At 35.1% G+C, this 15554-nt stretch overlaps 1 protein-coding gene across 2 annotated transcripts; it reads left to right on the plus strand.

Annotated features, from left to right (window-relative positions):
* On the plus strand, positions 1-12344 carry LOC120335436 (uncharacterized). 2 transcript variants are annotated; one of them, XM_078109630.1, is made up of 19 exons: positions 2-708; positions 894-1026; positions 1628-1757; positions 2108-2328; positions 4058-4244; positions 4455-4516; positions 5500-5616; positions 5705-5767; positions 6318-6591; positions 6893-7018; positions 7667-7765; positions 8387-8515; positions 8780-8944; positions 9199-9357; positions 9459-9599; positions 9718-9961; positions 10539-10638; positions 11475-11683; positions 11763-12344. In XM_078109630.1, exons 1-19 carry the CDS (start codon positions 627-629, stop codon positions 12062-12064), a joined length of 2943 nt encoding a protein of 980 aa, XP_077965756.1. In that variant the 5' UTR covers positions 2-626; the 3' UTR covers positions 12065-12344. The 2 variants fall into 2 exon arrangements, with proteins under 2 accessions (XP_077965757.1, XP_077965756.1); XM_078109631.1 differs by lacking the exon at positions 5705-5767 and having other exon boundaries at positions 1-708.
* Positions 12345-15554: the final 3210 nt, after the last annotated feature.

Raw genomic sequence — 15554 nt, forward strand, 5'->3', positions numbered from 1 at the left:
GATCAGTGATAAAGATTTTGCAATAACAATTTCTGTGTACTCACATACAGAGACACAGTGCAACTGTGTTGTCAAACGAGTTGGTATACGGAAAGAAAATTAGAATGGGCCTAAAAACTTTTCGAGCTGTTTTATTTGAAGTTACGAAAAATAAAGGGTTAGGAATAATTTATTCGATTGTTTTTTTCGCTTTCATATGACACAGTTTTCATGCGACTGAAGTGCATTAGACTTATTCCAATTATCATACAAATATTAGGAACTGGAAATATTGTTTATTCCTATTATTTGAAGCAGTTTTGATAACAATCATGCAGTGTCTTGCAATATTAATAACTTGCAGTCAACACCTTACAGCTTTTGGTTGATTATTTTGGATATTTGAGAAGAAAATTGTTACTTGAAACCAACAAAATAAGACAACATAAGAGACTCCGTTTCGTAGTACCAATATTCTAAATGGACAAACAAAATATAATATTTCCCGATTATTGGTCACAAGTTTTAAAAAAATTTAATTCGCCTATTCATTTACAGGAAATGGTAGCGAATACAAGAAAGTACTCAGGATTAGGTTAACTTCATGCACATCTCAAATATTGTGGGAAATAATATCTAAAACAAAAATGAAACTTACCATTATATGGATTATTGTTCACTATATTTTGACGGCGAAATTTACGGCACTTGCTAATATAAACGACACAGGTACACACTTATTTCTTTATATTCAATACTGGTCAATTTTTGCTGGATTTTTGGTTAATTTAATACAAAGGTCATTTAGGCTAATTCCTCGGTCGATAACTTAGGCATTCCAATCGATATAACTAAAAAAAGTTGAAAATACATTTTATTCTGTGAGCGAAAATTGTATTTTTCATTTTGTTCAGAAATACACGAGGTAATCATGATCAAGCCTAGATGTCTTGAAAATGAAACGGTGTTTCACGCATTATTTTGCAACGATAAACTAAAATGCAAAGATGGGATTCCAATACAAGATGTTTATGCTGAGTGGCAAATGTAAGTATATTTCTATTGTATAAATTCTTTCGATCCAAGAATATCATGAATTCAGGATATTATATACAAGCAGTCCGAACCCGTTCTTGGAATGTTGTGATATTAAAGCGAACCCTTCTTGTTTTTACAGCTATAAGTTTGGGTTCCTAAAATGAGGGAACCTATACTTTTAGTGAGTTCAATACAAAAAGAACCTGATTTCTGAAATTTTAAATCCCATCACATTGTTTAACTGCCATTATTCGTTCTGCATTCACATCCCTCCCCATATTGTTCGTTAATTTTCTATCTAGAGATTGAAATTTATAGTCTGAATCTGAGCTTAAATTAATAATGGAATGGTAAACGAATGCTTATGTGTAAATGAATTATTATATTATATTCGGAGGAATTCTTCCATAAAAATCGGTCACTAAATCTTATTTTTTATTGTCATAAACGTGTATCATAACGTCTCAGAAAGAGTCAGTTTGTCCGTAGTGTGAGTGAATGCGATCATGACATGCCGTCCGAATCTGTGTCTGTGGGCAATGATTTATTGTAGTATTGAACTATCGTTTTCACGTTTTCCATTAACATATTCACATATTTTCAATATCAGATGCGAATTGTTGAGGAACAGCAAAACGCAGTATTGTGTGGTAGAAAGAGACGAAATATGCAAAGAGAAAGTCGTATGTTCAAACATGAATCCATGTGATGCAAGATGTGATTCTCATTATAAATGTCAGGTGAAAGATTCGGACGCTTTTGTCCCAAAGAGAGATTTGAGAGTCTCTGGTGATCTCGGAGTTTTCTAAATGTTCTATAAACAGTTTAATCCATTAACTCCGGATAAGTTTTGACTTGTCGTATAGGTACTCGGTTTTGTAACGAAAGCTTTTTTGTTTCACTCCTGGTAAATCTATGTTTAGACATTCAGTTGACCTGTTTAGGAATTAGAGCTAAAGTTGGTAAATTTAAATTCCTGGGCTCACATGACTACGTCAATACATCAACTACTAAATTGTACAGAATTAAATAAATGCAATCCGGTCGCTTCAGTATTTCGTACTTTTTTAATGTGAAAAATGTATTGTAGAATTCAGAATGTAAGCTTCGTAGCACTGTGTGCAATAAGAATGCTTGTGATGGTTGCACAGAAGAAGATCACGAATGGAATAACGGAATCGGATTCAAATGTCGAAGAAATGGCGAGGATTGTGTCCTGCCTCAGCAATTAATTCATGATGACATAGCAGACTGTGATGGAGGTGCAGATCTATGTTTTAAAGCGCAGATTACTCGGAAAACTAGTTTAAGGTGAGTTAATCCATTTTGAATCTGCATTAATGGTGACTCGTGACCTTTTGAGGTTCTTCTCACGTGACTCGTGTCTCGCTTGACTCACTTCATTCGCATTGTTCGTTCTGAAATTGACCATCTTTGCTGTTGAGATTAAATATAAAACTCTCTTACAGGCAGCCTTTTCCTATATTTTACAATTGCAACATTATTGATGCTTAGTTTAATAAATCAAACGTTTCTTTCCTACTTGAGTAATATTTGATTTATTCTCGTGTATGACGACATCTATAATCTGTTTATCACCCAAATTATTTTAGAAGTTAGGTTTAAGGGGCAGCATTATCAGAAACTCGCCCCGGGCAGCAGACTAGTTTGGCACGCCCCTGCCCGCGGGCCACGTGTGACTTGAAGCATCATGATCTGTGACTCGAGTCGCATTTGCTGGAGGGTAATAACAAAAATCGCATTTTGGTATTGTTACATCACTAGCTGAGACACTCGGCAAAGTTGAATAGTGTGCTTGACTGGTCTAAATTGTTAACTAGCTTCCTATATCTTCATCGGGAATATCCGCAACAATATAGGCTACATGGAAAACTAAAAATCGAATAGGGAATCTATTACCCTATTGGTTGGGTATGCCTACTGAAAGGTGTTTCAACCTAACAATACACTCCGTGCCGTGCCTTTTGCAACCAGGCTGGACATTACCACAAAAACTGCTGTCCATATGTCAGAAAATTTGTAATAACCCTCCTGTACTTTACATTTGGCATAATTTAGTTATTTTGTAACATGAGTTTGGTGAAAAAGCTGACCAATTCATTAGATTTTTATATGGATATGGGAGAGAGAATACCACAATGCTTTATTTGTCTGCATGTTCTGTCGTTGCCAAAAGATTATATATAATCAAAATGGCATTTTGGAATCCTGTGAGCAATGAGCATTTTCCAAAGTTGAGGGGTTTTGCTTTGTGAATATCGATCTTCAAAATTAATTTCGTGTAATTTCCTCGAGACTGAAATCTAGTTGATATATATAGAAAGATTTTTGCACGCGTTAGTGAGTTTTTTGGTGTTTTTTACGTGCTATTGAGTTTTGGTGGTTTTTTCTGCTCGTTTCGGCGAGTTGTTTGGTGTTTTTATGCATGTTTTCGCTTAAATCAATGACAAAGATTATCAATTTGTATGAACAATAAATGTTTCTGTTTTATATTGCGCTGCTTACCTATTCTTGACAATATTGTGGCCTTCAGGTGAATTTTTGTGCTATTCATCTTTGTACTTCTCAAAAAGTGAAAAGAGAGAAAAGTTTCCAAGTTAAATAGTAGGAATACTTCCGGTAACGTTATAATTATTACCAAGATAAATGCGGGCTAAAACATGACAACGTAACAGTTAATTTTATGATTAATTTGCAGTGGTGAGAAACTAGTCTTTTTTCGTAGTAGTACTTGACATTAGAATAGTTTTGACTGGAAGGATTTCAAACTGTTACCTTTGGCTTTTTTTCACCTGTCTTGCTTACAATACCAGTGACAAAATACAGGGAAATAAAAGATCAGTATTATATTTTTGCGGAAAATATGCTATAGCAAGTTCTTCGTTAATGTAAAAATCGTTTATTCATAAATGACATTTAAAACATACTTGACAGGAGTCCTGGGTGAAATATCAAGGAACGAAAATATTATAACAAACCTATGATCATTATGCAAAGCACAATTTTTTTAATAATTTAGAACAGAGCTACAACATCGCGGAGATCTCGATCTTTCTAAATGTTTCATGTGCTTGAATGACGACACTGTGATTGCTTCAACAAGTGTTTGTGACGGAATAATAGATTGTCCGGATCTATCTGACGAATGTCTTTGTGATAAAAGTCGACCTAGCATTTGTGAACAAGTGATTTCATATGATGAAAATGTGAGAAAATACTGTTTTTAGTTTGTGTGCGGGTTTAGGAACATAGTACGCCGCATGATACTTATCTATGCCATCAGTACTGTAATATTGTTTGCATTTGTACTTGGCTAACCATATTCACTTAGCGTACTTGAACGTCTTATTTTAAAATCTAATAAACGTTTTTTTCGTTACTGTATGTTAAATTGTCTAATTTATTGTTATTTACAGGGATTTCTTTCTATAACTATGGTTGCTCCACCAACTACAGAGACCGGACTTACCATGACATGGTATGTAGTACATCTAACTATTAGTGCTCTCGGGTATTTATATGTATTAGATTTATATTCTAAAATTCCGAGTACAAGAGTAATTATTGACAAAACTCCCCATTTAAAAAGCATATTCATTGTACTATTGGCAACAAATGACTTAAGGGCAAAACATAATAGCCCATACAGCGTAGTTTCTCACGTCATAAAGTAACCCTACTGTTTTACCTCACCAATGGCGCCAGTTCGTTTTCGCGATTACCCGATCTGCAACCTGTGGGTAAGACATCGCATTGCAGTTTTACTTGCCGCAGAATTACATTACCATACATTTTATGGGTTCAGTCTATTCTAGAACTTAAAAGAGATGTCACTAAATTTCTATTAAATGTAATGGTGTATGATATCCATATCCCCAAGACCGAAATCCCGAACAATTTTTAATAAAATTTTAAATACCAATTTTGGATACTTAAAGCTTGGCTTGGAAAGCACTAAATGAAGATAGTCAGATTTAACAAGCAATACCAAGCTTTTCATTCTAAATTAGCTTTCGAGAGTTGCAATATTGGTTGTTGCTGTCATTTAAATCGCACATCTTAAAGTTGCATGTACCAATATCGAAAATAACGTAGCGACAAGTAAGATAAATTAACCACTGGCCTGGAAGCAATGCTAATCTGAAACAAATATATCGAATCTTATGTTCAACTCTGAAAAAATATTATTCCATAGATATAGGTAAGATTTCTTTGATTCACCTCAAATGTTGCGCAGTGTGAAAATGGCATGTTCCAAGTAGAAATTATAATTCTGAAACATTCGGGTTACCAGCCATAGAAAAATAGCGTTGAGTAGCAATGTTACTTAAACCTTAGACTTTAATAGGATACCAGATATCACCTAATACCTTTCAGTCAATCTTCATCTATAGAGCGCTGGAACAAATATTGAAAGGAAATTTATTAGTCCCATCACTTATTCCACTTTCTTTCATTAAGGTTTTCAAGTGGAAAATACACAGATTGTAATGTTGGTAACGTGATTTGCGCAGGGGGAAATTGCATCAATCCAGAGTCAGTTTGTGACGGTACAATAGACTGCCGAGATGATGAAAAGTATAAACGCATATAAATTTATTTTGGTTTAATATTTCTTTGCGTCAATAACCACTTTTATCTGTATATAAATTATTTTCATGTTTAGATACGACTTTTGCCGCGGAACTGTACCTTGTTCCAGCGCCATAAAATACGAAAAGAAATGCAGGTAGTTTAAACAATTGGGTAAATCAGTATGATGAATTATTTTTTTGAATAGAAACTAGTTGAATAAACAGTGAATTTGTGAGCGATCTTTGTACATTACCCGCTCGAACTTTATGACAGGTTCAAGTTCATCGGGGATAGTTATGTGCTGGACTCTTCACCGCTGTTGGGTCGTCACGTAACCATAAACTAATACTATACGCGGCATGGTCTGGTAACCGGTAGAGAAACCGTGGTTTGCCATATGATAAAGCCGACTCATCCATTTCCTCTTCTCTGTGATAAACGTAAAAATCTCATGTTAGAATACCCTAAAGAATTATCATGAGTACAGGGTGTGCTAGATTTGATATCGCGTTGGTAAGGTGCGACACCAACCACAAGGCTGATTATTTTATCACTTAGTTACTGGACTAATCTGCGAGTTAGAATCAATAGTTTTATTTTCATCGTTTTCCTCTCTTGAGAGATGAATAGGAAATGGTGTCTCACATTAAAATTGCAATACTCACGTATACATAAAATTAAATAAAAACATTATCTTTATTCAGATGTTCTCGCGGTAGCCACACTTGTATAAATATTCATGGAGTAGCTTGTGACAGTGTGGCAGATTGCCATATTGGGCCACCTTCTTGGGGTTCTATTGTTTCTGCAACTCAAAATTCGTTTCCTGATGATGAGTGCGAAGCTAGCTGCTTTGAAACCTTTACAAATTTCACGTGTATTCATGAATCAATACAATTGGTAGGGGTTCCAGAGGCATATATCCCATGCGAACATCATTTGGAATTGGATGCCAACGAAAGTATAATAATAACCAAGGTAAGCATCAATTTTTGAAGTATATATTACTTGGTTACTTTGTTCAAAAGATGAGATATCTAATGCAATTTACTCACCAGATATTGCTATATTACTGTCAATACTAGACAGAAATATCAAAACCGATAAATTAGCGAAGTAGGTGAAGATGTAACTGATTCCCCGGTTATATGGATTTGAGTGAGCGGAAATCCTATTTATCAACAAATGCCTTTCATTTTATTAAATAACTATGGTATATATAGACTATAGAGTCTGAATATTTATTTTTGTATGTAAAATATTTTGTTCTGTTGTTTAGCATCTGGAATCGAAGTTTGTCTGTGATGGAAGACTACATTGTCAACAGGGGGATGACGAAAAAAATTGTGATAGATTCTTGTGTGATGGGAAAGAGGAAGGTGTTATAAGTATAGAGTATGACGAGGCACGACAATTTATTTCTTTGTGTATCTAAACATAGATTTACTTTACGCTATATTCTTTTGTCCAAATCTTTGCAATACATAACTTGATTCCCTATTGTAAACATAGATTTTCTAAACAGTCATTTTCAGAGTGTTATATCCAGCCATATTTCAATAATTATTGGACACGAAATGGACCTATACTTTGTTGTGTTATAATGTTGTTGTTCTTGGTATTCCTTCCTTGTTGTTATAACAAAAATCGTCTTTTTTATTCGAACACTGGACCAATTGCATTGAAATTTTTAGTGGTTAAAGATTGTTATTGTTGCAGAGGGCTATTACTTTTATTTATTACAAAAAGTTCTGTGGGCTCTATGAGATTTGTTTCTCTTTGAGTGATGACGTCATCAAAATCAAAAACTGCCCACCTTGTGGCGGTTTAGTGGTCAGTCGAAGGGGGGTAGAGTTCTGAATTACATCCCGTTTGGGGGTATATTTCGCCATGGAATTTAATCAAATTTAAACGGCTCGGTTTTTAGGCCAGAGAAAATTTGAATTCGTTTTATATAAACACATTACACATTCAAAATCATGCTTTACATGTAAAACAACTCATGTAGTAAATTAAAGATAATTTATTTGAGCAACGATTTCATATTATTTAGGTATGTGATGGAATTGAACATTGTAAAAATGGTTCAGATGAATCGATAGAACTTTGTGCGGGAAAGAGATTTCATTGTCCTGCTCTAGGAGGAAAAAAGGTTAATGAAATATCGCAGTATTACATTTTCATAGTATTTTGATTAAAACCAAACAAAACTTTCAACATATAGTTTTGGCAGTAAACCTAAGTTGACTTAGGCGATTTTTCGTGAAGAATTTCCAATTCTATAATTTAGATCCTGTTTTACAGCGATTTATGTGTTAGCTTGCCACTGATAACGCCGAAATATCATTCATCGACATTAAATCTAAATAACATGATTTATAATCAAACTTATTCGTGTCAGCTATATGGAGTACAAAATCTGACATAAAACCTTCATATCAGACGTGGTGCATTCGAATAACGCAGTTAAGGTCACTTTGTCCTTGGGCCGAATCATTTCATGCATGACTAAAGTTCCGCTACTATGTTGTTACCGCCATATTCACCTACAGCGTCACTGCTTTCTATTCAAAAGGAATTATGGAGCAATAAAAACCTGATATTGTTAACTTAAGCAATAATGTTTGACTAAACCTTTTGGACAGTTATATTTACTTAACATTTTTGTAACAAGATTTCTGTTACTGTTTTAATAGATCCATCACCATAGGATTGTGTACCCATCGTTTGCTGTTTATGTCAAACTAATTATATTAAAATATTATATTCGAAGGTTAGCATCGATGTTGGATTGAAATGCGATTTTTTGATAGCTTGTGATGACGAAACAGATGAAATGAACTGCACTGATGGACGATTTTACTGTGAAAATAAAAAGCCATTATTTGTTCTGGCAAGGCAGGTAAAAATCATCTATAATATGAAAAGCTTCGGATTAACGCGACGTTACTTAGATGTTACTGGATTACCGTGGTGGGCACAGAATTTATGGCACTCGACTCCACAATGCCAGGAAATTTTAAATTAATTATTGCAGAATTTGCGTCAGTAATTAGTTGATATATTATCCGTTATTTGTAAGGACACTTTAAGTTTATTTTATATTCCGGCTGTAGCACATAGGTTCTTCAAGAGCATTTTTCTTATTTGGTGCATGCATTTTCAGAGATTTGATGGTCGTGGTGACTGCACAGATTGGAGTGATGAATGTCCAACAATTGACCAATCAACTTCAACTGATGGTTTTTCGTCAAGATATGAACTCATTGCAAATCCTATATTACGGGCTGTTGTGTGGATCATGGGGTTGTTATCTCTTGGTGGAAATGGGGTATGTATTTGTATATATATATATATATATGTGAAAATAATTAGGAGAACAGAGAAGAACATAAAATTAACCACAACCAGACACATATTGATCACTAAATGAATTGCACTCGCGAAGTTGTAGAACTCGCAACAGTCGCAAGTACATACGTCAGTTCAGTTCACTAATTATCGAAATCAATTAAGATTAGAATTCGTGAAGTATGTATTATTAGTTTAGTAAACAATTCCATTTTCATTTTTCTCGTTGTCTAGGTTGTTATTTTCCATGAAGCAAGAAGACTGAGGAATAGCAACAGAAAATTGACAGCCATTGTAATAGCAAATAGATTGCTGATTTTAAATCTGGCCTTCTCCGACGTCATCATGGGAATATATCTTCTATCGCTTGGGATTGCTGGCCTCGCCATGCAGGTATAAAAACTCTTTGCCAATACTAAACCAAACTAAGTCTTCACCTTAATGCGATATGTCTCATCATGTATTATCTGATATTATCGACATTTATTTTGTAGGGCGTATACTGTTCTAAAGACTTGATTTGGAGATCAAGTACAGCATGCACGACATTGGGAATTCTGTCTGTTATTTCAAGTGAAACTTCGGTTATAACAATGGTTCTGCTGACTAGCTGTCGGCTTTACGCAATTTTTCAAGTGAGCATTATAATCTTCTTATGATTTATTCAGATATGAATTAGACTCGGAGAAGTTATCCGAAATCAGATTTAAGGATGTTCTACGTTGACTAATTACTGCATTTATTCATTTCCAGCCATTTAAATCATCTCGTCACCCCAAAAAGAAAACAGTGTCTTTGATGATCATGATAGCTTGGACGATATCATTTTTAATCGCCATACTACCGCTTTCTACACATTTGTCTGGAATGTTTGTCAGTCACGCAGAATTTGAATATTCTCCATACTCTTCAAACGCAACAGTCACATTGGATGAGACTAAATCACTTTTTACAAGGCTGTTGACATATGATCTCAAGCCCAACATGACGTTTCCAGGTAAGTTGCCTTGTTAATCCGCCGAAAGAACAAGCTTACTTTTGGTATTTGAAGCTAATAATGTCACAGGTTAACACGAACATGAGGTTTTGAGGTATACTAATCTATACGGAATTTTTTTCTTCAAGAGACAAATATTTAATGTCATACATGGGTGATCTCATATGATAAGCAATTCATTCACATTACATTTATTCTCACAATTTAGTACGAAGTTGTGTAAAATATACACTGTATATTGTGCCCTGATCAAATCTCGTCTGGTATTACGTTTTCTCGCGGACTTGTATAACAATTTTGATATAACAAATTCCTTTTTTGTAAATCTCGGTATCAGATATTGGAAGCATCGTCCATCTCTGCAATAGTTGGTAGTACCTCCCATTTTTAATTTAAAAATCATGAATAAAAATTATGTATGTGGATTTAAACTTGCCAAATTTATTCAACTATCATTAGAATGCCGATTTACACTTTTTGCGAGACAGCTTGTAGGTTGAGAGTTTGTATTTGAATTTAGTAGCTTTGTGTATCAATAAAACAGCATTTTCATGAAAATCCGTTTTTTTTATGACAGATAAATTTTCCATGAAAAATTTCCAGTCATGGCAAGACATTGAATCCGAATCAATCAAATATTTTCTTCATGAACATTTCAAGATTCAAAAGAAGTTTGGGTAAATACGTTGTTGATTTCTCATTCCCGTATGTAATCTGTTCCTCATCAACCGCCGCAAAAATCGGCTTTTACGAACGTGACATTCAAGTGAAAAAAATCAAATAGTTAGTTTCTCCTTTTACCTTTTTTGTTTCACTTTCGATGTTCCACCTACTTCATTTATATGGAAGCGTTCCTCTTACTCATCGTAATCATATATATTAATATTATATCATATTTCAGGTTTATTTAGAGAACTTGTGACATATTTACATGTTTATATCTGTAGGAGCGTATGTAAATAATTAAGTTTCATGTGTATTTTAAACTTCAGATTCTCCCCGGATCAAATCTGTTGACGTGAATATTTCTCTTTCTCTTTTATACGATTGCATCAATTGTACTTACAACTTAGACGTAGTGAGCTACTAAAATTTGAAATGATCAGACTTTTCCTGATCCGACATAGCCTATCAAATTTGCTACAGCGTGGGTCTTGAAGCCGAGAGCTCTGGCACAAATTATCTATATCCATTAGAAAAGCTCACTACAACCACAGACCCAATGTCTGCACAAGTCATTTTTACGATTTCCAAATATTTTTCAGCCCGAGCATTGGTATTTTTGCGCTTAAAGAATTACCTATGTTATGAAGAAAAAATTTCTAATATCCGACCTCTTTGCAAACAGCAGTTTTCACTAATTTCGTTTGCCAACAATTCGATAGACCATATCAATTGCTTTTGCGCCATTTGGCAATCACTTCCTGGCGTTTATTGTACCAAATACATGATTTAGGACATCGAATAATTAGGATACCAAATAATTTTGTCTTTTATCCTGTCACTTTTCTAGATATTATAGTGTCGACAGCGTTTGCATTCCGAAATTTTTCGTAACCAAAGATGATCGGGCTTGGCCTTTTTCTTTCTTTGTTAACCTTTTCAACTTTTGTGCGTTCGTCTTCGTTGCATCATCTTACGTTGCAATTTATGTCGAGTCAAGAGAAGGGTCAAAGATCAGAAGAACTGCATCACGTGCGGAGAAAGACGATGGAAATAGATGTATGCATTACTTTAGGTTTCTTTTCATTTGGTTGCTAATATCGAAGATTTTTATTGAAAACATTTTACTGTTTTTCAGCCTTGCAACGAAAAATTCTCCGACTCATCATAACAGACTTCTGTTGTTGGATACCAATCTGTATCCTGGCCTTCTGCAAACTAGGAGGAGCAAATGTTTCAAATACTGCATATGTCGTCGCAGCAATCGTGCTTCTACCGATTAACAGTGCACTGAATCCAGTTCTGTATTCAGACCTGCCAGATGCTTTATATAAAAAGCTAAGCCAAAAATTCCATGGAATTGTGAACTTGCCAAGTTCTCGTTCTACCATGTCGACCGTCGTAAATGGACAAACAGACATAGAAGATAGCAAATTGTGAAATCACTGCTGGTTTTATCTATAATGGTTTCGAAACGCAGACATGGAAGTCAGTACATTAACAGAAACGTTTATTGTTACTCGACTGATTTGGTCATAAATTTTTTTATTCCGATGATATTATTTTGTACGTTATTGCTTTTTTTCTTATAAAATTAAACCACGGATCTCTCGTGGATCCTGTATCTCCTGTTGATAGTATATACATCTACCTCTACAAAACTTTGCTACCTCAGAACATTGGTGATTCACTATATTACACGGTGTGAAATAAAACTCAATTTGATTGGCAAGTCAGGATCCAACTGATTGGGGGTATCGTATCTGCTATGCAGTAAAAAAGTTAGGCAGGTAGTTGAGTTTAAAATAAAAATTTTGCGCAGAATTTGGTACAAGGTATATCGCGTGCGACACATAAGATCAGCTAACAAATCTTAATAGTAACGATCCTTAAACAAAGATTTGCTTTAACTTATTTAGGTTGTCAGTTCACTTCTATTCATATATACTTAACTATCACGCATACCTTCAGCCGAAGTCACCAAATCCTCATATGAAATTGCTCTTCCCCAGCATGAATGGCAACATCCAATCCACTCTTTGTGGAACTTGAGTGACTTATACCATAAGAGGAATGCGTGCAGTTGCAGCAAGGTATTAGGATACAGTCTTTTGGTAGTAGATTGAAAAGGGTTTGATATAAAACATTGAAGACGCCAATTTGGTATTTACGTGACTGCAATAGATTATTAGCTTTGTTTTGAATGATGATATCAAAAATATTTGTCAAATTTGTAATTGCTGAGACTTCTATAAATCGTGTTCCAGTGCAAGAATGACTCATATATAGTAAAGTTATGCATGGCGAAATTGGAATGATGAAACGAAGAATTTTTGAGCACTCATTGGGAAACATTCTGAATTTTCTTTCTCATAGAATTCATCCGCTAAGACTTGGTTTCCTCGCTTGCGACTCCAACCTAGTGCTGAACTTAGTTTTTCCCGGTCGCCTGGGTCAAATTTTGAATGATATATTTCTTGGACCCTTTTTCTGCGTAATGCTCGACATATGTGTCACCATCCTCCTTCAAGTCCATATCGTGGCATATCGAGTGGTTTCAAGGTCAGCCGTCTGAAGTTATCATCACATGCATTATGCAACTATTCAGGTATGAACACTTGTTACGTGCTTGTTTTAGTACCATATGTATCGCTCTTGCTCGGATCACCAGACAACAGCAGTAAAAAACATTAGAGTTAGACGGTTGATAGAAAAAAAAAATGGAGTTGTTTAGTCTTTACAGTGATACAAATTTTTATAAAGGCAAATAAAAATATTTTGCGACTTCTTCATATCCTGCCGTGGTTATGATTTTGATTTTTCTTTATTTCCAAGCAATTTCAATATCCTACTAAATTAAATCCCATGTTCCTGAGTTTGTTTGATAATTTAATCCCTTCATAAACCATGGATCAGCGATGTCTAGTCCGCGGGAGGATTTGCTGCCGTATCTCAACTATACTATAAACCAGTGGTCGGCAACCTTTTTCAAGTGACGGACCGGTAAAGCCTGACCAAACTTTCGGTGGTCCACCTTTATACAAACGGACTAAGCCTATGCAATAAATTATACACATTAGGAAATTCATGTTGACAATATACTAAAAAACGAAAGTGATGCTATTTGATGCGATATCTGTATTTGTTTGCTGGCCATTAACTGTTCCCATATGGTCGACATTGACGCACTACATCCAGACTACTTTGATATTTCCTTTTTGTAGTTGTCATTATCAATATTGAAAACCAGGCCTCACATTAATAAGATTTCGGGAAAGGTACCGATGCCTATAGTGTAAACCTTCTGACTCTGGTCTGGGTATTGATTGATGTTTGTTTTGCCAAAACTATTTTTGCCCGATGTGCTAACTTTATGATTATCCGGATTCTGAAGTATAAAATTAGCACTGACTAGGCATGGCCGGTTAGCAATGAGCCAGTAGTGAAGTAGTCACGTTCTTAGCGAGAATTATTTTGTTGCAGATATCTTATATATACCTAATGAGCATATATGCTCATCGCTTGTACGGACTGATGAGAAACATTCTTTTAGGGGCGTAGTGGAAACAATTGACCCAGCATTATTGCGACATACTAACATAGCAATTGTTTGTGAATTGTTTGTCTGGTTGGCTGTTGTTTATTAATCGTAGGGTTTGTGTTTATATTGTAGAAATTTTATTACGGTCTTGTCTGTTTTTGTGTCACCTCTCTGCGGACCGACGGTAACCTTTCCGCGGACCGGCGCTGGGCCGCGGCCCGGTGGTTGCCGACCGCTGCTATAAACCATATAATGAAATTTAGGAGTGAATCTAAGCGTATCTCGAATGCAAAAACCTTCTTGTATTTGTATTTTCACTATTACACAAAAATCACGCAATCGAAGCATATTATGAGCTTGATGGCACAGAAACAAGGGTTCTGTTAGGCATACGTCTAAAACAACAAGAGAGGACGAAATTCGACAATACCGAAAAACTATAAAAAATGTATTTTTTATTCGAGTTAACGGCATGGCCGTACTTTATAAATCTTTATCGACCTTCAAGTGTTAGATATTTGAAAAAACTTTTCGAGTTCACGCGCAATAAATGTACGGGGAAAAAGGAGCCGACAAGCGAAAAGTTGATTTATTATCGCTGAAAAGCGGTTTAAAGCAACACCAAAATGCTTTACTTAGTCCAATTACAAATATCAAAAACTAACTGTTTGTTTGAATCTTTCTTATTTCTAAAAAATGTCAAATATTACTGACCAATTACGTGGGACAGCATCAAAGATTCCATTCGATAATAAAAAAATGTGGAAATGACACTAAAGGTTTCGCTATAGAGGGAAAATAAACTCCCATGCTTGTATATATTAGGACCGTGGGTGTCGCTGTTGGATAACCAGTATTGGTTCGCTGCGACTTTCTTCCCCACTAAAACTGTGTAATTATCATTTCTAGTAATTTGTACTCGAGTGATTCGTCTATATTGTATTTCTTCTTGAAACCATTTATTTTTCACATTCGTCATATTCCACTAAATTAAACTCCAATTCGTGGTATAATGTGTGACCCCAGGCAAAACTGTAATGTAATTCGGAACCCCAGAAGGCATTTGTGTTGAAAATGGCTGCCCTGGAGTAATGGCACAATTTGCTACATTGCGGCTTTCGTATTTTGCGCACTATCGTTGCATATTACCATTTTGTTTAATTCCTAAACTGCCTGGGTGTTTTTGTCAAATTTGTGACACCAAAAAACGAATAACGTACACTGATATCTCTGGATTGACCGTTCGATCAACGTTGGAATCAGAATTTATTATCAAAGATATTTATGTTTTCAAATTTGTATCCTTGTTGGCGACTTTTTGACTATATCCACCGGGACCTCTACCAATTTTATACACGACCTAACACAAGTCAAACGCGTTTTATTGAA

Source organism: Styela clava, chromosome 2, assembly GCF_964204865.1.
Source record: "Styela clava chromosome 2, kaStyClav1.hap1.2, whole genome shotgun sequence".
Taxonomy (NCBI): Eukaryota; Metazoa; Chordata; class Ascidiacea; order Stolidobranchia; family Styelidae; genus Styela; species Styela clava.